At 43.9% G+C, this 25,057-nt stretch overlaps 2 protein-coding genes across 2 annotated transcripts; both read right to left on the reverse strand.

The window, feature by feature from the left end:
• Positions 1-950: 950 nt before the first annotated feature.
• Positions 951-12,829, reverse strand: KIFBP (kinesin family binding protein). The gene is made up of 7 exons (XM_062496495.1): positions 12,488-12,829; positions 9,694-9,792; positions 6,480-6,559; positions 6,171-6,354; positions 5,005-5,089; positions 3,100-3,212; positions 951-2,400 (listed from the first exon to the last, which is right to left on the reverse strand). The coding sequence occupies exons 1-7, from the start codon at positions 12,827-12,829 to the stop codon at positions 1,522-1,524; spliced, it is 1,782 nt and encodes a 593-aa protein (XP_062352479.1). The 3' UTR covers positions 951-1,521.
• Positions 12,830-13,328: 499 nt separating this feature from the next.
• LOC134045908 (nucleolar RNA helicase 2-like) lies at positions 13,329-24,692 on the reverse strand. Its single transcript, XM_062496033.1, has 15 exons — positions 24,306-24,692; positions 23,903-24,169; positions 22,834-22,909; positions 21,714-21,892; positions 20,469-20,586; positions 19,625-19,810; positions 18,811-18,956; positions 18,368-18,517; positions 17,366-17,527; positions 16,684-16,803; positions 16,155-16,228; positions 15,242-15,401; positions 14,536-14,670; positions 14,116-14,160; positions 13,329-13,576 (listed from the first exon to the last, which is right to left on the reverse strand). Exons 1-15 carry the CDS (start codon positions 24,690-24,692, stop codon positions 13,409-13,411), a joined length of 2,373 nt encoding a protein of 790 aa, XP_062352017.1. The 3' UTR covers positions 13,329-13,408.
• Positions 24,693-25,057: the final 365 nt, after the last annotated feature.

The raw sequence follows: 25,057 nt of genomic DNA on the forward strand, positions 1-25,057 counted from the left end.
AACAAGGTGCAAAACAGCCTGCTGAGAAATGCTTCACTGAGAAACTAGAGCCGTCTTATTTTCAGGTCACAGGAAAATCTGAATTAAAGATCTGACTGCAGAAATGAAACTCCTAGAGGCTGACTAGACAATTATTTAGTAAAACAGAAAGAACACACACAGGCACGTGCACTCACTCTCTCCCTGATGCTCCAGGCACACAAGTAGCTGGTCTCGTTTTGACTTTTGCTGCTGCTCATTCCCAGCATCCATTTGTTGGCCATATTTGTTTGTGGTTAGGAGTCTAGCTCACAGAATTCTCTGCAGAAGGGATTTTTACCACACATTTCAGATTTACATGCTTTCCCCTCACACCCTTTAAGCAAACATGATGTTCCCTCCCCCTCAGTTTCCAGAAGAACCCAGTTGTTTTGACTATTCTCCTTCAATGCCCTCTAGCGTTGTGAACACCCTCCCACCCTGTCAGCACATCATTGATACGACTGCCGGTGCACTGCTGCACAAAGTCACATTGTCCCTTCACTTGCCCCGTGGCCCCTGGGCATCTCTGGCCATCATCTCCTACTGTGCAGCTGGACCATGTGCTCTGCCTGTATTTCACCTAAAACAACTCCAGAGAGGTCCCAATTCCTGCTAAAGCAGCACCGGGGCTCCCTGAGCTGCACAAAGTGAGAAGCTGCCCCTGGCACCAAGCTGTATTAGGCAAATGCCTGGAGCACCAGAGCATGGGACCTGTAACCTGTGAATACTCTGGTGTATTAAGAGCAGGGTATCTCCTCCCACCACAAAGAAAGTTTGCTGGTTTCTTGTTCTGGCTTCTGGCACTACAACTGCTCAGGTGTTTTCACTGAAGACACTCATATGGAAACACTTTCACAACTATTTATTTTAGCCAAAGTTAAAACATGCATTGTATCTTAGTAAGACAAAGGAAACAGAATTCCAAGGACTCCAAAGAAACATTTAGCCAAGCTAGTCCATTTATTGAGCCTCTATCGACTAGGTTTTCATTAACAAGGGAAAAGAACAACAAGCAACATACAAAAGAAATATTGAAAACAAGTTCCCTTAACATAGATAAAGTTTTCTGGGGACAAATATTAGAAGAGATACAATGCATTCTAGTTGGAAGAATGTGCCTCAGGTATATTACAAAAAATTTCTTAAGAGAAGAAGATTCTCTTAAAAGAAACTATTTTCATACAGCACTACACTGAAAAAGTGAATCATACACCAAAGAAAATGCTGTAAGGGACAAAAAAAGGTTTGTATTTACATATAGAACACACAGTACAAAGCATTAGCTGGACTTATACTTTACATTTAGAGTTTATACCATTAGTGTGGGTGACCTATGGACCAGGAGAGCTCTGTGTTTTTCACAAGGTTACACTAGTGCAGGGTCTAGGTGGATTTTCCTGCAGATACCTTACTTCTATCAATCAGTACAGAAGTTGTGCCACAGCACTGGCTTGGACAGGTAACTGTTCTCATAGTGCCCACTGCCTCCAAGGCAAGTATTTACACAAGTGAAGACAGCTTTGCTCTTAGCCTCTCCATGCTTGCTGGAAGAAGATTCACCATCTCCTTACTGAGTTCTAGTTCAGTTTCAATGGCAGGGACAGCATCTGGATACTTCTCACAATAGTCTACCAGAAATGTGTAATATTCCAACGATGTCTGCATATTTTCCAGTTGCTTTTTGCTATCTGAAGTAATAAGCTTACCATATAGTCGTGCAATATGAAATTTAGCCACCATTGCAGGGCGAAGAACATCTGCCTCGAGTTTATTAGGAAACACCTTATCAGGGTTCCTCAAAGAATCCAAGAAGAGTTCGTAATATTTGATTGAACACTGAGCCAGAGAATTAATTTTTTTAACTGTGTGCGAGTCTAGCTTCTCTAACCTGTTACCAATAGCTACCTTTAAATCCATCATCTCATAATAGGTGTCAGCTAGTTCACACTGAAGCTGCCTACGGATCAACAGGTAGTACTGGGGGTTCAGGTCTACATAGATTGGCTCCAGCATGTCTATTCTACGCTTGTGCATTTTGCAGCGCCTCTCATAGTCTTCTTCAAAGAAAGCAAGCACCTTAAACAAAGCACTGTGATCCTGAATTATTTCAATGTGGTCAGTAACATAACCATCAACCTGAAAGAACTCTTTTGCTTCCTGGACATAGTTCTGACCAACCAGGAAGATTTCTCTGGCTTCTTGAAAATCTAAAGGATATACACTGCTCACTTTCTCCTCCATGGCTAAGACGGAGTCACATATATCACTTGTCCCAAAAAGGACAGCTTTTTTCCTGCCCTCCTCTTTTTCATCCTCTTCTTTTTTCCTTTGGGCTTTAAGTTCCAATTGCCTGTCTGGATCCAGCTCTCCTATGTTATCCTGAAATGAGAAAGCATGCTAATTAAAAACTAGTCTGGCTTATAAAGAGAGACTTCCTTTGAAGTATAAACTAGTGAGCAACAAGACAAAAGACTGATATAGGAGGCCTTATATTGACAAAAGAATAATGTAAATTACATTATCAATTCTGAAAAGACATAAAATAAAGGTGGCTCAGCCTCCCCACCCTGTGTGAAAAAATAGCCAAAGGAATAAATGTTAAGCCCAAAGGCTCTGCTTCACAAAGCATTCCAGCAAATGCTGGTTTAAACATCTGAAGAAATACTTAAATGAATTAAGTGAACCGAATCAAATCTGAATTAATCAAATGCTTGAGTGAATGAGAACATCAGCACAGAAAACTGTTGCATATTACAACAATATTCTTACTTGCAGTTAAATAATAAGGAATCTGTCAAATCAAGCTGCAAGAAAATGCAGCAGAGGAAGAAAATTTGTGCAGTTGCTGTAAAAGCAACGCACTGATCATTCTACAGAATTGATCCCCTACCTGTACTTACTGTTTTAAGTCAAAGCATACCATGAAACACTTGCTGCACTGCAAGCATTTGTTATTTTGTTCACTGGGCAATTGCTTACTCCTTGTTACCAACTGCAAATCGATTGCCCTTGCAAACATCAAAGCAGACTTAAGTTTGGTGTTAGACAATGACAGCTACAGAACAGATTCTCTGTTACCTCAAGCAATTTTCGAGCGCTTTGCAGAAGATTCAGGCAATACTTAATCCAACACCTTGCAATTTCAGCTTTCCTCTCTGGAAGGTCCTGTTGGTCTGGCTCTGTTTCGTCTGCTAAATGGACACAAACACATAAAAACTTTAAGAGAAGTCCAGCACTCCAGCAAGACCCTCAAATGTTACATGCAAAGAATATACTTGTATTTAATTTTCCTCATAGTTAAACAGAAACACTTTATCCATGTTAGTTTGTATAACAGATCTGTAAACTGTCATTTCTGGTAGAAATCTGTACGGGTTAACATGGATTTGTCACGTATGAATTCTGAAAATAAATAGATCATTAACGTATCTTTTAAAAGACCTTTCATCTTCAAGGTGTTTTACTGGGAAAAGTTTCCAGGTGTCTTTGTAGTAAGAGAAAGAAATCAGGATAATTCATTTTCTGAGATTCAGCTGTCTACCCAGTAATTGTTTCTGAGGATGATAAGGGCATTTGTATTGCAATGGGCCCCAGACTTGCTACCAAAAAAAGGGAACAAAATAGGGGAAACTGCCTTTGGTTAAGCTAGCTGGTACAAACACAAAATTTATTAATTTTACAACTTCTGTTTTTTTCTCCCCAGGTCTCCCCACTACTATAAATAGCATCATTGCTGATGTCTCAGGATAACATTTTTATAAACCAAACAGATCTCAATGAAAACTCATTTCCCAGTCTCTGTGCAGAAGGCAGTGAGTTAGCTGAACAATGAGAGGACATTCCTACAGGACAGCAGCACTTCTGTTCACCAAATAAAAAGCCAGCTTCAGACTCAGACCCACTGCACTCATTATCCTTCATTACAGCAAATCAATTTCCTATTAAGGGACTAAGAATCTGCTGCTAATCTAAGAAAAGGCACATTTATTAATTATGTCAGTGTTAGTTTATATTCCAATTAACATGATAAAATGAATGTGCTTGAGAATGGCCAGTGCTGACTGTGTACTGGTCTGCCTGTAAATCAGAACCTTCTGCGAGTCCACAGCCCAGCTCTGTGTACCATGAAAAGGAAGGGAAGGTAGGAGATCAGCAACTGTTCACCAAAACAAACAGGATTATCACTACTGCTATGTGAAGAAGTCAAGACAGAACATAGTTGACTCATAGGTGCTCCCTCTCCATGAATTAAAGCTCTACCAACTGGAAACTTCCACTTGCCCAAGACAGACATAAAAGGGTGTTCTGTAGATAAACAAAGACCGAGCCTAAAACAGAGCACTGACACAATCATGGAACCAACCACAGGTCCTTCCTTAAAACTAGGGTCAGCTCTCTAGAAGTTCCTTCCACTGGTATTCACACTGGACTGACAAATTGTTCCTTTGCATCAATGCCCAAGCAACAAGGAGGGCAAGCTACAACTCCAAAACCAGCCACTGATGAGGCTTCAGCACCCAGCAACAAAAGACAATACAAGTACCTTCTGGATGTGGCGTTTTAAAAGCTGCAGTTTTGCTCCCTCTTGTAAAGCTATTCCCAGGAAGCATATGGCTCGGTTCAGTGCATGACTGCCCTCCGATCACTGAGGCAAACTGCATTTTTAGCACATATACAAAGCCAAATGGATGAACAGAGGCACTGCCACCACTGAAGTGGATATTGGTTTAAATTTCACTTTTTTTCTAGTATGCTCTCTGGAACACCAGAAACAAGCACTTGACTTTCTCACAGAATCTACACGCAGCCAATCTTGAGCTGCAGCAGCAGTCGCTTTTCAGAAACATTCAACTTCATTGAAAAATATTTTAGAACATTAACGTTGGGTTGAGTTTTGTACATGTTGTTAAAATTAAGTTTTAAACGTTAACACATAATGATGCTTAATTCACAATAATTTTATTCAAAACTTTATAAACTTACCATCTTCAGCAGATGGCACCTGTCCAGCTTGGCTAAAGATGACACTGGCTGCTGCTAGACAGTGTCGAGCCTCCATAAAGCATTCCTGACAGAAAGAGAAACAGAGCAGCGTTCAGCACTGGTGTGAACAGCTCAAACACTGCTGTCACTCGGCCAAACCCCTCACCTCACAGAGTGAGCATACATGACCACAAGGGAAATGACAGAACTGACAGGCTCTGGAGCATATTCTCCAGGCACTGGAAGAAAACACAATTTCTCCACACTATCACTGAATACAGTATTTTCTGTTTGTTTTTTTCCTGTACCACAGCCACAACACCAAGCCTTACCTTTAATATTGGCTATGCATACTGAACATTCTGACTGTTCTGCTGCCCTGAGGTGAAGGAAGTGATGTCTTGTGGCAAACACTGTCACAGGGTGTTAGTGGGAACAAGCCAGACACACAATACCCTGAGTTAGTGCAATGTTAAATAATTAGTGCTATCAGTGCATCAAAAAGATATGGAAATTAGGAGTTATTATTGAAATTAGCATTAACTGGCTTAGGTAGGGCAGGAATCTTTTTAAGAATCAGAAAAAAGCATCTAAATAGCCTGTAATGTAGAAATTCCTAAATAAAGCCAAAGCATTTCCTAACAGTAGATTGTTTAGAGTCAGCCCGTGGCAAACAGCTACCAACTCACATATATTCACTTTAATATTTACACAGGTTCAAACAACTCTTGAGCACATGCTAAGGTACAAAGGATAATAATTTATAGCAAACAGTAAGCCATACCTTGTCCCTCAGATTTTTGTTCTCAAATTTTATTGTAAGAGAACAATATAAGAAAGTAATGTAAATTAAATTATTATAACCCCAAAGTTGACTTAGGGACACGACATCACATCATTGCTAGTATTTCATTAACTGTAGAGCTTTTCTCATGTTTACACCCCTGCTTATCTGCCCCACTGTCATCACAACACCACAGGAAAGCCACCATGACCTCTTCAGAAAAAAGAGCTGACAGATGCTTCATGTCAGAAGACAACTTGTGGTTTTATAGGTGCACGTTTTCAATTAATCTTTGGAGTCTCAAAGAGCTGTTTAAACAACTGTTCTAGTTGACAGTTACATTAATGGCACAACTACAACAGAAAAGCACTGGGTGTGTAACCTTGGAGAGATAGTACTGTGACAAAGTGGCAGCGTTGCGTGCCCATTCCACTGGGTAGTAGCCACAGTACTCGAGCTGTCGTTTCAGAGTAGTATGGCAGTACTGAGCAGCCTTCTCTATCATGTGCAGGTGCTGGTAGACTTGTGCCAGGTAATACAGAGTGTGTGTATAGGCTTTTTCAAATCTGGAAAAAAAAAAACAACAGTCTCTTTAGAATTCCTGGTTTCACACCCTCATCATTGTTTTTGTTTTCTGGCTTTTTTTTTTTTCCTAAGTAATAATAATGTAAGTATGCTGCCTAACACCCACCTTTTGGATCTTTCTTGGTCTGTGAGTTTTTCTTCTTCTGCCATGAAATGTTCACTGGGATCCAAGGGAGGATTTCCATCCTGCAAGGGTACATGACACATTTCAGCAAACTACATTTCAGCAAACTACATTTCTTACTCTGTGGCACAGTGCTCCCTCTCCTGGCTGCACATCATTTACCATTTGCTAATCCCAAATTCAACAAAGCTTTGGGTAACACACCTCAGTGCCACTTCTCTGGAGCAATTCCACAACACTCAGGAGATTTAGAGGATGAAAGCCACAATTCCACACAGAATTACAAGGTTCACAGCTTGTAGGAGACTTCTGCTTATGTACTTTAAAGCAATGCATGCTGCCTGCACCAGAGATACTCAGCCTGGACTCTACAGGACTCCATTGGGCATCTTTATTTTGTACAATAACACACTGGGTTTTGAGGCATCAATTTAATACCAAGCACGCCTTCAAGTGTGAAATACTTGTTTGCACTGAGCAGTAGCAAGAAAACATCCTGCAGGAAGTACAGCAGAGAACATGAAGTGCAGAGTGCTCAGCAGAGCTGCTGTGAAGACTAACTGTCCCTGCTGTAAAGGGACTCCCAGTATCCACAAGCTGGCAAGATCATTTACTCAGACAATGAGACAACATACAATGTCTTTGGAGGATGAAGCTGCTAAAACTTCCTATCAGGCACAACCTACATGCAAGTTATTAAACGTGGTAGCCCCCATCACTAGAAACACTTTTTTATTCTTTAATTCACAAGTTCTGTCAGAATCCTTACATGGACAACTGTACACCTTTTGGCATTGCTGCATCCAAATCTGCCTTAAGACAACTGTCAATACAAAAGCTCACAGGCAACCCCAACAGATTAACACTGCTTATGGCACAGCTTTATTAGCCTGTGCTTATCCCATTTCCTTTGCAATTGTGAATAACTTCAGGTACCAATTCTAAAACACTTCAAATTAAACCACCTTCCAAAGAGAGCTGTTCTCCCATTACACAGTGCATCCTAGAGGGCATGCAGCTTGTCTACCCCTTCCTAACCCCACTCCTTTCTTAGCCCAAGACAAAGTAAGGCAACAAGTAAGAATTGGTTTCAAAAAATACTTTTCATGAGTTAATACAGACTTAGGCAGGAACAGGAACAAGGGCAGAGAACACACTTTACAGGGAAGAACACATACTATGTTTGTACTGCTTCTCATTAAAAATCCCTGAACGGACTTGTTTACTTGCTTTTAATAGAAGTGTTTTACTCATTACAAAAAAAAAAAAAAAAAAAAAAAAAAAAAAAAAAAAAAAAAAAAAAAAAACCACAAACAAATGCGCCTGTAACAGAGAGTCACAAACTAAAGCATGTTTAACCTACTAGAGGCATGTAGATTTTTGTATATGATCTTTTAATCTGTAGGTTTTTGTTTATACCTCATTAGTTTTTAAGAGGTGAAACTGTAACTCTTCCTCGTTTTTCTTGTTTTTTAGATACAAACGTTCTAACAAGATTTTGAGTGTATTCTAGCAAGACTAGCACTATTACTGCAAAGAAAACTGAAACAACACAGTAAGCAAAACTCTTACCTCCTTCCTGTATCTACAGATCTCTGTTATCAAGCCTTATGCTTTTGTTTATCCTCAGAAAGAGCGCTCCAACTCTCCTTTCTCAGTGGACTTCATTAGCCTAAGCTCCTTGCCTTGGTTTGGCTTTAGAGGGGAAACAAATCTACCCAATTTTTAAGTTCATTAGACCCAGTCAGTAAACAACTAAACAGTAAACAACACCAACACAAGAAAATATCTCCATCATCAGCAGTTTAACAAAGACTCCCTGACAGGAAGGCTTCCTGATATCCTAAAAATGGGGAATGTTAAGAAAACCTATATTCCCGTATTTATAATTTGTGAAAGACAAAAGTTGACATCATTGTATAAATCTGTAGTTTCTTCTAAAAGAAAGACTTAAAGCATAGCTATGTTTGACCACGTAATGCCTTGAACTGTAAGTAGCAAATAATGTTGGGGGGAAAGTGTGGCAAGCAATCATCACGTAGGTATAACCCTCGTCAGGCAGCAAACCCCCAGAAGAAATACTCACTAACTACTGCTAACAAAAATTTAAAGTTTCAGAAAAGTCTACGGTGCAAATGTGAAGTACCTGGCAGCACTTTAATCCACTATAACCATAGTGCCAGTTTAATTTCATAATCACTGGAGCAAGTGCCAGAAGCTTTTGGAAATTGTGCGATAGCTGGGGCTCGGTATAAGTACCAAAGTTGAACATCAGAATTAATTACAGAGGGAGAGTCTGTAGAGAGATGCAGTATCTCTGGTTAGCCCAGCTGATCCAGAGGGCAGGAAATAAGGTGACCAGCTTTTCAGCACAAATGGGGCTTTCTTCTAGAACCATTACCTCTCCTATCACTGTAGGCCAGCATGGCTGCAAAGGTGGAAAGAGGGCAGTAGCCAACCAATAAAAATCTCCACAAGTATCTATCATTGGTACTCTAAACCAATTTCAAGGTAAAACCTGAACTGGTCATTTCATGAAACTAAGGTCTATCCAACCTTTTCAGCTGTCCTGAGACAGAGCTACTGCTTCTTGAAGGCCACAAATGTTTTTAGCTAACTGTCCCTGAGGCTAGTCAGTGTAGGAACAGCTTTGCAAAGAGCTTAAAAATAGCACAAGGGAGTCTTTGTAGGATACACAGCAGAATCCACAGCTCAAAAGCTTGTTTAATATGCATGAGAGGGTTAGCTGTCTGTGAGATTGTCCTCTTGGATATGGAACTAAACTACCTGCCCCTGCAAAACACTGCACAGTCACAGCAAACCATGCAAATATTAGTTTTGTTTCATTTTCCCATTGAAAGCAATGAACATTTTTATTGCATTTCCAAGATAAGATTTAATAATAATCCCTCATTAAAACCCAAATTCTACCAGGCGTCAACTCTGGATTATTAAAGGGCTTTCAAAAGGGACCGTTACTTTTGAGCAAAATTATTTTCTGTTTTGAAAACAGCAATTAATGCTCTAATTTGCCTTGTCCTGTACTGCAGTACAACTCCTATCACTTGCCAAAAGTATCACAGCAGCCAGTACAAAGCACAGGAACTCAAAATTCCATTGCATGTTTATTTCAAAGATTACTTAACCCACAAAGTGGCACAGGAAAGTAAGACCTGCCATGATATTAACACAGTACCTCTTTCATGTATTGATTATACAAGCCTTCTGCAGATTCCAAGTAAGTTTGGGCAGTTTCAATTCTATCCCTTTGAGACCACAGGATCCCCAGATTGTTCTAAAGGTAAAAGAAAAAGAAAACCAAAACAGTCACATTCCATTTATACCACATTTTTTCCAAACAACTGATCAGTCTTCATCCTTACATATGTGTGTGCTCTAACACAATGGATTTCAAAAAGTAGAAATCGTCCCCACACATTTCACAGTGAGTTGCTCAAAAGGGAGGGGGTTTTCACACAGCAAATTTCACATAAAAAATGCACCTCACAGTCCTCTGTTTACTCTGCTAGATTAGGACTAGTGCGTTCAAATAATCAGCTTTTTCCACAGAGTATGTTCTGCATCCAATTCATGCAGCTTTTACATCACCTATAAATATCATAAAAAGAGACAAGAAATCAGAAATTTGTTAACATGACTCCATAGGAAAAATGAACAGGTAAAAAAATATGCTAGGAATGAATGCTTGTATATTTTCGATAAAGGAAAGAGATGAAAAGCACCTCTGAGATCCAAAAGTTACAGACTACTGCCTTCAAATTTAAGTTAAAGCAATGTACATAGCAACTTACTGCATCTGTGAACCCAACTTGGATAAAAAATGCCTCTAATTTTATTAGCAAGATGAAGGTGTTAATAATAATCTGTGTCTGATGTGCTAATTTAAATCCTAGGCAGGGCTGCTACAAAACTCAAGAGGGTTTAAAAAGCCCCCCAAAACCTTCAAAATAATCAGAAGGTGTAGCTGTATGTCAGCCCTGTGTCCTTTTCAACTCCATTCTACTATTTTTATAAGAAAGCACATCACATGTTGTTTATGAACTGAAACACTTTGCCGAAGGCTAAGCAGCGGAACAGACCAGATTACATTAGACAAAGCCTGGGAAACACAATCTTATGCAAAAAGCTCAGAAATCAGAAGTGGGGCTAAAGAAAGAGGCCCAGCAGGAAAAAGGAATGCTTCTTCCTACAAAATAGCAGGCAGTGCCGTGGCAACATACTCCAGACATTCCAGAAGGTGGAGAAGTACTGCCACTGATGACAAACATTTCTTTTAAATCAGAAATGGTTTAAATTAAGGGCTGTTCCAGCCCTTGGGACCGAGGGCTGAGGGTTCATTTCCCAGCGCTGTGCTCAGCCCCACACCTTAGGGCAGTGCCAGTTAACAGCAGACCCTTCACTGCTGGACCACAGCACCTCACATGCATAACAAACTTTATCCTGCTACTTCCTGAAGGCCCCAAAACAGTGAAGTCCACAAAGACTTTGGGCTAATGGACACAAGAGCTGCTTTCCAGCACACCAATTCAGAATTTCTGAGCCACAAGAGCCAAGTCTCCCCAGGAACATGTGGAAAGATGTTATAGTACTTCAACTAGAGCAATCTCCTTACCTCACAAAGGGTAACAGATTTGTAGCAGTGCATCCAAACCCCCACTCTGAAGGACAAGGAGTAGATGTAACCTCACTGTTCCCGACAACTCAGCTAATTCAACCAGTGTAAGACACTGCACCTTTCATGTCAGCCCACAGCTCTTTGACAGTTTGATGAGGAAGTGCTATGAAGCCTTCTCTAATTAGGGCAACCATTTCTGGCAGATATCTAAATAACTGCTCTATTTCATTTACAGTCTAGAGTCAGATACCTAACTATACACCAGCCACCATGACAGAGTGATCAAGTAAAGGCCCTTCTGTGAATCTGCACGTTACAAGAACTAATTTTGATAACAGTATTCCCTTCTTCAGAATAACCAAAAAATATTATTACTTCAAGCACCAACAAAACTGCATTTACCCATTTGGGATGAAATGCAATAGCTTAAAATGTAACAGGCAACACTGAAAAACAAACAACTTATCACTTCAGGATAATGCATTAACATAAGCACCTCCCAACGTCACAACCAATGAGCTAGGGAATCACAAATAAATTCTGGACACAGTGAGGACTTTTTCTAATTTATTCTTGCATAGCTCTTACAAGTTTTATCTCAGTCTGCCCAGAAGAGTGTTGCCTGGAAAAGCTGACCTGGAACAGAGACTAGACAGAGCTAAAGGGATAAAACAGGTATTTATTGAAAGGATACAGCTTGGGCAGTGCAAGAGCCCGGCCAGGGCTACACCCAAACCAAATCCAAGCTGGATCCCGGTCACGAGTTTTTACACTTTTGTAAGTTTTGGTTCATCTACATCTCGGGGTCAACTGTCCAAGCACAGTCCCAGGCTATGAAAAGTCTCAGCCCCCTGGCTTGCTCCCTTTCCCTCGCCCTTGTTGATGGTTTTTGGGTACTGGTTGTCCTTGATTCTCAATCTAGAAAGGAAATGTTTGTCTAACTACCCCGTCAAGAGAACTTACTAACGCCTAAAATGAAATTCCAGAGTTACACACTAAGCAGCAGAGATTCTCAAAAACATAAAAGCTAAAACCCAAGGCATCAAGAGCACGCTGCTCTATTAACACCCAGTTTCAACGAGAACATATTTTAGATGCTCTGCACGCCCAGAGGCATTAGCAAGAGACCCAAAACAGAAAAGCCCCCCTCCAACAGCCACCACCTGCAAATGATTCCTCCCAGCAAGAACTGAACGCCGGGGTTGCCGTGTTCATTACGGTTAAACGAGCAGCCGCCGACAGGAGCGGGGAGCGCCCCGGATCTCTCGGCAGCCCACCGCAGGGCCCACCGCAGGGCCCACCCGACAAGGCCCCGCTCCGCCCCGCGGAGCCCCCTGCGGCCTCCTCAGCCCACCTGAGCCTGGATGTAGAGGGACACGCAGTCCGGGGAGAGGCGGTGCGGTTCCAGGAGCTGCATGCAACGCTGCAGGTGCTCCTCTCCAGCCGACAGCTCCTCGGTGTCAGTGTGGTTGACGCCCAGCTCGTACTCCAGAACGGCCCGCCGCACGGCCAGTACCGCCTCGCCGCCCTCCTCGGCGGCGCTCAGCAGCTGCTTCACCTCCTGCAGCAGCGCCCGTGCGCTGTACTTGGAGCGGTACGGCTCCGTCTCGGGGTCCTTGAGGGACTCCACGGCCGAGAGCGTGCGGGCGGCGCGGAACTTCTCGCACACCGCGGGCCACCCGCCGCCCGCCGCCATCTTCCCGAGCGCGCGGCCCGCCCCGCGCCGCCTGACGCGCGCGCGGCCGCCCCGCCCCTCAGGCGGCCGCCCCGCCCCTCAGGCGGCCGCCCCCGCCCCTCAGGCGGCCGCCCCCGCCCCTCAGGCGGCCGCCCCCGCCCCTCAGGCGGCCGCCCCCGCCCCTCAGGCGGCCCCCCCGCCCCGCCCCTCAGGCGGCCGCCCCCGCCCCTCAGGCGGCCCCTGTGCCTGACGTCCAGACTCTCCCAAACACATTTATTCTAGAACCCGGCTTTTTAACGCTGCTGAAAAGAGGCAAGGCGCAGTCGCGTCCCGGATGAATTTTGTTCGCTTGCAGTGCTGAGTTTCCAGGCACATCCGCTGGGTCACGGATGCCCTTACGGGCAGCAGCTGCTTTGCTGGGCAGGAAAAAGAATCTCCCGCAACACCCAGTCATTTCAGCAAACGTGATTTTCGCCATCCTCAAAGACAGGCCGCTTTATCAAGGAATAAAGACAAAGAGGAGTGTCCAACAGGCTTTTACTGTCTCATAAAATTCAGCTCAGTGCCATTATCTGTGGCAGAAGTTAATCAAGCGCTCTGTTAAAGTCCCCGATTTCCATTCTTGAACCAGTTGTTTCTCTTGAAGTCTCCTTGCCTGCCGTTTCCGAACCTGGAGAACCCTCGTCCTGCCTCCTGGGGAAATTCTTCCAGCTCTGGCAACTCACTGGCCACCGACAGCTGCCAGCGCCGCGTGTCCCTCCACTGCTCCTGAAACAAGAACAATGGAACCAGACCTTACGTGATGCTTCCACATCCATCAAGTAAAGGCACCTGCAGCACCAGAACCAACACTGAATGCAAAGACAAATGTTTCCAGACAAACCCCACCCCTGCCAAAAGAGGCCACTGGATCCCCCTTGGGAGACACTCACAGTCCTGTGGCAAAGGATAAACCGAGCACAAGGGACAAGAGGGAACGAAGTCAACAGAAAACTGGTGAACTCTCAAATACACTTGAGAGGCCAAAAAACCACAGAATTTTGTTTAATGAACTCAGGTAATATCATAGAAATGGAAACAAGAAGAGACATGGCAGGTTTTTTTTTAATGACAATGCTGTGTTCTTTCTAATCACCCTGCTGCCTATGCAAAATCCTTATTAAACCACAAACCTCCCAAACCACCCCACACTCACTCTTATACAGCACTCTTAATATACTCATTCTTATATACTCTTATACTCACTCTTACACTGCCAGTTTTCAAACCACCAGGTTTTAAAGCCAGCTCTGGCTAGGTAAACATACCTGTATATTACTCAGTTCATCAACAGGGATATCAAAGCATACGCCCTAACGAAACAAAACAAACAGAAGTGTACAGACTTACAATGACAGAATAAATAACCAATATTTATTATTTCCAATAATCAATCCTACTACATACATATTTCTGATACTTTTTCTGCATTATCATTTAGGAGTAATATCTCTAATTTAAAGTCTTTTAAAGCACTCAACTAATATCAAGGCCCTTTTTTTTTCCCAATAGCATAGGCACAAACAGCATACTCATGATAGGTTACCATTTCCTGAGAAATGAGACTGAGTAGGGATAGTGCAGCATGAACATTCTGTACCAGTACTTCAGAACTCCAGCCTCAATCCCTAGGTGTGAACACACACAAAGCCCCACATCCCTTCATTCCCAAGGCTGGGCCATCTTACCATCTTCCCCTTGAGGAAACGCATTGCAGACACTTTGTTATCGACCTCCTCCCCAAGCTGCTCCTTCAGCCCCCGCCAGGCATAGCCCATGGTGTGCATCTCTATTGAACACTTCAACACCATGGTCACAAAGCCCTGCAGGAAACAGAGAAAAATTATTAACAAGGCTAAACTTGTACTTCTAGAAAACATTTATAAAAACCTCAAACTGATACAAGAACCACAGTTCAATCACATGGTATGTCCCAAACTGTGTTACCACACAACGACCTGGGCCGCATTCCTCCCTAAATGCTTTAAAAAAATGAAGTGCTGTACTTTTCTTCAGTCAAGATCTCTTTGAGATCAGGCAATCACATGCTGTACATGCAGTATGACAAATGTAGAAGATTCCTGCTAAGGGGAAAACTACAATAGCATGAATCAACCTATTCGCTTCTAAAGTGCCATTAAACTCTCTTAGAGCATCAAAGTCTGATGTCACTTCAGCCTCTGGAGAAATTCTTTCAATTTTCATCACAGAGAAATTTACTGATTTCAAGTTTCTCCTGGGAAGAGCCAATATCAGCTAAGGAACAAGCAACACAGCAGGACCCTGGGGGTAAGAGCTATTCAGAAACCCAGCTGAAAAAGCCTGGGAAGGAGATGCCATACACAGGGCCTGGACACAAGCAATTCACACATCCATCCTTGCATCACTACTTACAGCTGTTGAGTTGAGCAGGGAGCGCTGCTGGATATGAGCTGCCCCAGAAATGTGTGCCAGGGCTGCAGCCAGGGCAGCCACTGCCCCCTTCTCATCTATCAGCTCTTCAGCTGATTTCCTGAAGTAGTCTACTGCAGAGGGAGGAACGGCCTCCAGCAACCTACACAGTTACCAGATGGGTTTACAGAGATAAGAAAAAGCCATTGTGAAGTGCAGCCATGTTTAAGACATATCCTAAATTGGCTATTTCTGAAAAAAAAGGGGGGGGGGGTGAAAAAAAAAGGGAACTAAGAACAGCTACTTCTGTAATACTATTTCTGATACAACAGCTCCCCCCATCATTTTTCAGTGCACAGTGAACCCAACACCAAGCCCACCCATCATCTGCCTTATACTGGTCAAATCCTTGCTAATTATAATGATCTGTTTCAAGGCAATTTCCATCACAGGGGCAGCAAATGTGAACAGAGCTGCATGGAATAAAAGCCCACAACCTTTGGAAATAATGCAAAAAGCCACAAGCCAGGGCTAAAACACCCTCACTACTGCAGAGCAACTCTTCATTATACCAAGTATTGCTTTTTGCACACTGCTTCCACCAACATCATCGGAGCAGACAAATTTTTTCCCCTCATGACAGTAATTCCCTCTTCTGTCACTTATTTCTGATTTTATAAACAGAGGATAAATCTTTGCAGAAACTTAGAGAACATTATGTTGTAGGAAAAGGTTTATGTTCAGCACAGATTTACTGATACCATCTTAACGTTGTCTGTACACAAAGCAACTGACTTCTACAACACAGGCAAAGCTATGCTCACACACAGGCCTGATCCCTTAAAACTTTGCATTAAGCTCTAAGCATCTAGAGAAACAACATCTCTAAACCTCTTTTAAGAACAGAGAAACTTACTTTTTGGCATCACTACTTGAAGCTTTAATTACATCTGTAGCAGAGGGAACACCTACACGCTTAAAGGTAATACCCTGAAATCAAGAAAACAAAGGTATTTTTCAGCAGTCAACAATTCAGTACTGTCTAAATCATATTACTTAGATCTCTACTTATTGTTTGCAAGATCAACATATTCTTTACTAAGTCATTTCTAATGCTAAAATAAAGCTTTTAAGTTCCCAGCTTTACTCCAATGTTCATGCAGGCTGTGATGCAAGGCATGATCTGCCTCGTGCATTCCTGTCCCAGCCTGCTTGCTGACATCCACAGAGGACTGCCAGCATGGGAAAACTCAGGCAATGCAAGAACAGGCTGACAAAGAAGCATTTACGAACACCAAGCATCAGCACTTTAGGCTTACTGGTCTAGACTCTACTGGAGAGTCCCATTCTGGACTCAGCAACCTATGACAACAAAGGCTAAGAGTGGCAGGGTCCTTTTAGGAGCTGATTCATTTCCTTAAGCAGAGGTCTGAGGTACAACTCACCGCTTTGTGCTCGACTTGTTTCAGAAGATCTTCTTCTCTTCTCTGAAACAAACAAATGCAGACACCGGTGCGGCCAGCTCGACCCGTGCGTCCAGAACGATGGATGTAGGAATCAACATCCTTCACAAATTCAGATCAACATGAGAAAACCTTCTGTCATTTAAACTGCTGACATTTCACATTAAACACAAGCAATTCAAATTCAGAAGCCTAAGGAGTGGCCCATCATGTGTTTATAGACGAACTTGTAACTACACATAAACCACTGAGGTTTGCATGTGCTCCCTCCTCCCAAAGTATGCTGCTCAGCTGCAACCAACTCTGCTGACAGACAGCTTTATTTTTTTAAATAAAAAGCTCCACTGGAGTTTTGAAATATGAAAAAGGCAGCAGAAATATTTTAGAATGTTTATGAAACTCAGCAACATTCAGAAAGAATTCAGAAAAGCTGGACAACGTCAAAACCTATTTTGCGAGCTCCCAGAGTAATCAAAACCAAGGACTTTAATCAAAGCTCAAACGGTAAAACTGTAACTATGAAATTTTAGGCCTGGGATTTACAAAAAATTCACCTAATTTGTGAACTGGAACAGAACATATTTCTAATGAAACAGAGAAATAACCCACCATTCTGACTCAAAAAAAAAAATTAATACAATATTAGTTTCCTCTAATGACTTACTTTTGGTGGTGAGCACTGTATAACAAGGTCAACCTCAGGAATATCCAAACCACGGGCAGCTACATTTGTTGCAATCAGCACTTCAAACACACCATTTCTGAAGCCTTTTAATGTAATTTCTCTCTGTTTCTGTGGAATGTCACCATGCAAGGACTGGGCATCCTGTCAGTGCAACAAGCCATTAACATGACATTTAATGGGAGTCTAGGCTGCAGCATCTAAAGATTAACTGCAAACCCCAAAACACTGTGCAGAGCAACGGAGAATACTTACGTAGCTGATATCAAAGGAATATAAAGTATTCTACATTGTTGGACCCTTCTCTGGGATTTACTGTGAAAGCACCACAGCCAAGAGACAGATTATTGCTCCAAATTTTAATGTGGAAAGTATGTAAGATTTCTGTAATACTAGGCAAACCATGTATTCCCACCACTACTTGCTCTCCATTAATCAGAATTTAGTATCAAACAGGATTTTCTCTGAAAAATATGCAGCACCTCTCCTCACATTCAGAAAATGGGCAGTAATTCAAGCAAGCACAGAAGACCTGCTCAACAGATCACCTGTGTTCCAAACAAACTTTTGGCAAACTTTCCAAGGGCAACAAGACATTTTAATCTACCATATCAGTTAAATTTTCCTCAATGACTGTTCAAAGACCAAATGTCATTACGAGATGGAAATCCAAAAAGCACACTAATATAAGATGGGACATGTCCACTAGACTAGTTTCTGTTTCTTACAATTATTATTATCTCCTGGCTATCCAGCATAGGCTGCATATTCCCTATTGATGCATGTCCAGCACTATTTTAAAGCCAAAGGAATAAATTCATAACCTCTGTCGAGAGGATATTTTACCTTCAAAGTTCAATTTTTAGAAACAGCTTTCACAAATCTTAAAACCATCCAGAGAACCAATTTTCTCCACACAGTTGCAACCTCCAGGGCATTCAACCCCGGCTGTCCCAGCCACTGCTCTCTGCTCAGCCCCAGTACCTGTTTGAGAGAAGCACTCATAGCCAACTCATTTGCTTCCTTTTTGGTCTCACAGAACACAATGGTCCGCCCACGGCTGCCACTGTAGACCTGAATGATGTCCCCAAGAACTCCTGCTCTCTGAGATGAGCGACACTGTATAGCCAAGTGCTGTTTGGGACAGAAATGAGAAACCTATGGTAAATCTAAGCCACACACAGAACAGACAAAAAGAACAAAAAAAGCAGTTTGACTTTTTTTAAGCTTGGAAATAACAGCTCCCCACATGAAAGCTTTGCTTACAAAATCCATATGTCAACTATGTGAAAAGTCACTCCATTATATATATATACACACACACCATTATATATCATCCATGCCCATTTATAAAGTCAATGCATAACCCATATTATCAAGGCCACTTGCTCTCAGGACCTGCACTGCTCTGCAGCAGAATAACTCACTTCCACAGTTGTGGCTGTCCTTTGAGTCTTCTTTCCAATCAGGTCAATCTGTTCATACTCATCTCTCATGTATTTTTTTGCTACATCATAAACCCATCGAGGACAAGTTGCAGAAAACAGCAGTGTCTGCGGGTTGCTCTCGGAGCCTGGAAGGAAAGGCCATCGACTTCAGACATCTCAACAGACCATGACACTTGAGAACTGATAAAAAAGCAAGAGCTGCTCTCACACTGACAGCTTTCTGTGTGCACTAAGTCTGTACAAGATGTGAAGAAACACTGCCAGCAATCAGCTTTTCATGGCTTTCAAAGCCAAAGTGACAAGTCTTGCTCTTAGTAATCATTGAGATTTCTGTTTCCAGTAATTCAACCCTTTTCAAAAATCCTGGCATTAGTGAAAAGTGGCAAGGAGTTTCACACACTAAAATAACATCTTTCTGCGCCATAGCTGGTACCTGACAGCTTTGCTAAACACCCACTACATCAGAAAAGAACACTCCCTAGTTGTCAGCGTTGTGTGGTGACAAGTGTACAGCCAGACCATAACCCTAACCCGCTGCTCAAGTCACCCCTCTCAGGACGAGGAACACTAGGGCTCAGGGAGTTAGGTTTACTGCTTTTTTCCCTTTTTTTTACTCCAGTCCTTCCAGAGATGCCACTCCAGCCCTTCACCTTCTGTCACCTCTCTTTGAACCTCTTCCAATTCTTTTCCAGCACCACACAAAGGATTTAAGTTACAGGTGCACTAGATCTTAAAGTAGAATAACTGTGTTATCTGCATTGTCCTCTATTCCTCTCCTGATGTCTGAGTTCACCTTTCTTATAGGAGGATCCCAAGATTTCTTCCACTTGCTCAGCAAAGCCCATGTCTAACATATGATCCACTTCATCCAAAACAACATGCTTCACGTTGGAAAGCTCCAGCTTGCTATTTTGAATGTGGTCTTTGATCCGGCCAGGAGTTCCCACTAGAATATCGATGCCACTCTTAAGGAGATCAACTGGAAGACAGAGAAACAAGGACAGTGTCAGACTGCTAAGAGACAGCATGACAAGGATTTAGCAGTACACAGCAACACTTCTCATTTTTAGAAGCAAAAAGCTGAGGTCCCTTTAACCTCAGAATAAAGCACAACATCCAAAAGTAACAGACACAGAAGTTAACTGCAGTCCTAGCTGCTCTCTCAGGAATACCAGCCAAACCTCAGTTAAGTTACAGGGAAATACACCAAATTCCCAAGCAACAGTCAGGTGACATTAGAAACCTTTAGAGCTTTACTACATGGGAACACTTCAGTTTTCCAGCTAAACTTTGCCACAGCTATCTCTGGAGTCACACAGAGCCACAGGCACATACATAGCTCTCACACACGTAGTTCTCTGCTTTCCATGGACTGTCATCTAGTCCAGATCTACGTCCACACATAAACACAATAAAGAAGAAATTAACAGGACTAGACACTTCAGAGAATTACAACCATTCTTTACCCTAAAGATTTATTGGAAATAAAATACTTCAACCCAGGCTGTGTGCTTCCTTTGAAAGCCGCATCATTTGAGTTCCTGACTGAACTCAAAGTCTGAGGGGGCAAAAAGCCCATTTTTACTTATGGAGAAAGTCGGCTCCAATCCATTAGCAATTCCTTAGCAGTTACTTACGCTGTTCTTTATATGGAGTTCCTCCATAAAAACAAGCAATTGACAGTTTCTTTGTTAGATTCTTAAAGTCTTTGGCTACCTGAGTGGCCAGTTCCCTGGTTGGAACAAGAACCAGCACCTGAAGGGAGACAAAACAGACAAAAATGCAGCTGTGCTTGGGAGAAGATGTAGGAGAAAAGACTTTACTTCATGCCAAACAGCTTGCACTCCCACCTTTATTCTACACTTGTTACAGAGGTGCCCACAGCTTCCCACCATCCCAGCAATATTAACATTCCCTGTCTCCTGGAGCCTTGCATAAGGAGCCTCAGAGCCAGCAAGAGGAAGCAAGGGAAAGTGCTACAAGATAACTGAGACCAGAACAACAGTAATTTTCTTCTTTATGTTAAAGCCAGATAAAAGACACTTCAGCAACATTACCAAGGGCAACAAAGCATTAAAGGGTAGGAACAGCCACTAAATCTGGTGTAGTAAGATTTTAAAAGATACATAGCGTGACACACTCCAGCCATACATCCTTTTTTCCACCAACTTGCCTTCCTCCAGAATCTACCCTTCCCCCCAACATTTTATTAAAAAATAAACCAATAAAACAAAAAGATGAATTAATCTCTTAAAATGTTTCAGACAGTAAGATTTTAAAATGTACATTGCCTTTACAGTTAAAAAAACAAAAGGATAAAGCAGGCAACATATCTGCAGACTATATATAGTTCTGCAGTCTAATGATAAATATATGCACTGCAATCCACGGGAACAGGTCTCTGATCACTGGCATCTGATTACCAATTCCATCTTGCATCTCTTGAATATCCAGACATGAAAGGGAGGAAAAAAATAAACAAACAAAAAGCCTTCAGTTATCACCAATTTACAGTCAAAAAAAAAGCTCAGCAAATGGAGCCAAGTCCAGGTGTCTCAAACATCACCTCAGAAGAGGCAGAGGACTGAACCCCAAAGCTGCACGCTCAAGGACAGCAGCCTGGGACTTCCCTAGACACTGCTACAGTGCCCAGACTGTTTGCCTACCACAGTCACAGGGGACCCCAAACACAAAATGTCATTACTGTGATGCTGCAAAACTCTGTCACGCTCTGTCTCCTGATCTGAGCAAAGTATTCACCCTTACAAAAATCTGTAAAGGTCAAAGAAGTCCCAAACAAAAAACCCTGAAGCAACAGTAAAATCACTTTCAAACCCTGCCATGGTCTAAGGTTTTGGGGTAAACCCTTAAGTCTAAGTTACTTTTGGTGCACGGCCTCTTCTCCCATCCTGTGAGACACTCTGAAGTTTTTCAATCAGTGGAAGAGCAAAGGAAAGGGTTTTCCCAGTTCCAGTTCGAGCTTGAGCAATTACATCTTTGCCATCATATATGGGCTGGAAAGTCTTCACTTGTACAGGGAACAGGTATTTTACACCTCGAGCTGTAAGGTAATTGAAAAAGGTTTCACTAAAAGGTGAACTAACAATTACATGCCCTCATCTATAAATTGCCCAAATATGAAGGACACATGACCTCAAATCCTGTACACAACAGAAATTGCAACTTAGAAGAAAACCATGTATCTTTGTGGTTTATTACTACTCTAGATCAAAAGATATTCCACCCACAGAGTAAGTGTTGAGTACCCACGATGAAATAGTCTTCTTTGTGATGTACAGTTTAACACAACAAGAGAGGAAGGCAAAAACCCAACACCTTTTTTCTGATACGGCTCAAGACTTTGTGGTAGCTGGGTTTCGAAGGCAAGAAGGTGATGGACTTTGTTTCAAAACATTCTAAAACTTCAAAGAGATTTTGCACAGTGGAAGTGAAACAACCCATCCAAAAGAAACTCCAGAGCAAGGAAAACACAAAGCAACAAGGAGAAAGTTTTCTGAGGAACAAGAATTCCACATCTACCCAACACAGGGGACAAGAACCCTACAGCAATTACTTCCTCAACAAAACTAATCACAGAGATATGAAAACGTCCCAAACTATGAGAACAACCTCAGACAATCTGTTCACACAAGGCAAACAATCTTCGTATACAAAACTCCATTAGGTTTATCTAAGAAGCAGTATTGTAGACAGCAGACATAGAACAGAAGATATACTACAGTAAAGAATGACACTGACAAGAAATGTGTATCTAGGAATAACCAATCCATGAAAAATAATCTCATTTTAAGGCATCTGGAATTGAACAAACCAGAAAACTTTTTTTCTACTAACAGCAGATTCTCTGAATCTACAGTGATTGGTCATGCCACTCTCACCATACAAATGTAACACAACTTAGGACTATTTTACTGCCCTAATGTGCAGGGTAGCAGAGCACAATTCTGACCAAACAAAATGTCTTTAACCACATGAACTAACCTGTGAGAAGTTTGATAGTGTTTTCTGAGAGAGGAAAATTGGAGAAGGCACCTTCTTTTGCTTCTTCTGTCAGCTCCTAATAGGATAAAAAAAAAAAGCCTAAGTAGTCCCCCAAGATGAGCATAGCACATACCCTACACAGTCACCCAATAACAGCCGTGCATTTGCTTAACAACCACAATTTAACCAGATACCTCCTTCCTAGTCAATGAAAAAAAACCTTCTGATCTAGGCACATGCTTGGCAAGTCAGGAAATGGAAACTACTTGTTAAAAATCTTAATTACAGTCCACTGAAACCATGAGAAAATTGTTTTTTCACAACAAAACATATCTGGAAGACACCTACGCAACGAGCTTTGAACTTTACACAAGTAAGCACTTAAAACACAAAATTTGGCTTTGCTTTTACTTCAGATATCCAATAGGTCACATTGTTATGCCTGAGGTACAAAGAGCAGGCTCTTCATTCATGTTCCCACCTTAAACACAAAACTACTCACAGAAATGCCCACACAGGGCCCCCGTGTGTGAGAATTAATGAGCATAACAGAACACTTTGCCAGTACTTCTTCGAAGGTGCCGTCATCAGAGAAAGTGCCACCACAGCACAAAGCACGGCGCACTTCTGAGACGGTGGCTGCCTGTGCGGCAGGGAGAAGCGTTTGTGTTGTGGGACATAAGCAAGCTGCGACACGACCAGAAACACACATGGAAACTGCTCCACTAGCCAGCCGCCTTCCCTGCAGGACATACTGCATCAAAATTGCCTGGAAGTTAGCGGGAGGGGGAAAGCACGTGGAGAGCAGCTCCCACGTGTTGGGGCCGGGCGGGAAGGAGCAGGATGCCGGGAGCGATGAGAGGCGGGATGCCCAGCACTCCCGACGCCCAGGACCAAGCGATCCAAGGCAGACAGCAGCAAAATGTGCTTACGACAGATGCCTCGTGCTCCCACACCGTCTCTCAGCTCAAGTCTCCAAACAGCACACAGTACGCGCTATTAAGCCCGCCAATTCCTAGCAGAACGTTAATTAACCAAAATAAAGGCTTTGCTGGCACAGCATCCCTACCTCGGCATCGCTGTCCTGCTCGCCGGCAGCCGGGGATGTGCCGCTGCCGCTCGGAGCGGAGGAGGATTTCACCGCGTGCTGCGATGCCTCGCTCTCTCCTACCGAACCACCGCTCTTTTCCTTGACTTTTTTCGTCTTCTTGGGCACGGGGGGCTCCAAGTCGCCATCCCCCAGCCCGTTCTCCTCGGGCTGTGCCTGCTCGGCCTCGGCCTTACCGCGCCGCTTCGCCTTCACCTGCCGCTTCGCCTTTTTCTCCGGCGCCTCCTCCTGCAGCGGGAAAGCCGCGGTCACACGGAGGGATCTCCTCTCTCTCCCTCTCTCTCTCTCTCCCTCCCTCCGCAGGTTTAAGCCCCCCAGTCCCGTACAAAATGGCCGCACCCGCGGCCGCACGTGGCGCTCCCACCTTGACCTTCCTCCGGCGGCCGCGGCGCAGCGACTCCGCGGCGGCCGGCGCCTGGGGCTCGGCGGGGCTGTGCTCGGGCTCAGCGGCGGGCATGGCTACCGAGAGCTCCGCGGGCAGGCGCTCGCCGGCCGCGCCGCTGCCAGTGACGGGGCCGCCAGTGACGGGGCCGGTCTCGGCGCGGCGGCCCCAGGAGTCGCGCCCCGCCCCGGCGCGCAGGAAGTGAAGCGGGCGGGCCGGGCCGCGGGGCAGCGCCGCCGCCAGCAGCACCAGCGGGCCCGGCCCGGCCCCGCACAGCCCGTACAGCCCCCGCCCGCCGCCGCCCGCCGGCACCGCCGCCCGCGCCGCGGAGAGCCCGAGCCGCGCCGCCCGACCCCAGGCGGCCCCCATGCGAGCGCCGCTCCCGCACAGCCCCGGCCCGGCCCGGCCCGGCCCTCCCCTTCCGTCGAGCCGCCCGCGGCCCCTTCCGCCAGCGCCGCGCCGAGCTCGCCTCGGGGTCCGCTACTCTGCTCCTGTCGCGGAGCTCCCCTCGCCGCCCGCGAAACCGGGCTCGTCCTCCGGCCTGCGACACGTTCCAGGGAAACCTCGCCGAGTTCAGAGCTGCGCGAACGCGGCTGCTTGGCGGCGTTCTACGCGGGTAGCGCCGCCACTGCGTCTGTGCACGCTCCTGGAGCTCGGGCTTCTGCCCCCATCAGTGATACGCGGAAATTCAGGGCTGGGAATTGCCCCAGGCTGGGAATTTTCAGGGCTCGGAA

Source organism: Cinclus cinclus, chromosome 7 (genome assembly GCF_963662255.1).
Source record: "Cinclus cinclus chromosome 7, bCinCin1.1, whole genome shotgun sequence".
Taxonomy (NCBI): Eukaryota; Metazoa; Chordata; class Aves; order Passeriformes; family Cinclidae; genus Cinclus; species Cinclus cinclus.

Excerpts from the sequence above, each read along its gene's own strand:
- KIFBP (XM_062496495.1), bottom strand. The coding sequence starts at position 12,829 with ATGGCGGCGGGCGGCGGGTGGCCCGCGGTGTGCGAGAAGTTCCGCGCC. Across the intron at positions 5,090-6,170 it reads CACAGTACTATCTCTCCAAG|GAATGCTTTATGGAGGCTCG; the intron begins GTTACACACCCA and ends TCTTTCTGTCAG. Across the intron at positions 2,401-3,099 it reads GCGCTCGAAAATTGCTTGAG|GATAACATAGGAGAGCTGGA; the intron begins GTAACAGAGAAT and ends TTCTCATTTCAG.
- LOC134045908 (XM_062496033.1), bottom strand. The coding sequence starts at position 24,692 with ATGGGGGCCGCCTGGGGTCGGGCGGCGCGGCTCGGGCTCTCCGCGGCG. Across the intron at positions 18,957-19,624 it reads GGGATCCTCCTATAAGAAAG|GCTCCGAGAGCAACCCGCAG; the intron begins GTGAACTCAGAC and ends CTTTCCTTCCAG. Across the intron at positions 14,671-15,241 it reads CCCTGCTCAACTCAACAGCT|GGCTTTGTGACCATGGTGTT; the intron begins GTAAGTAGTGAT and ends TGTTTCCTGCAG.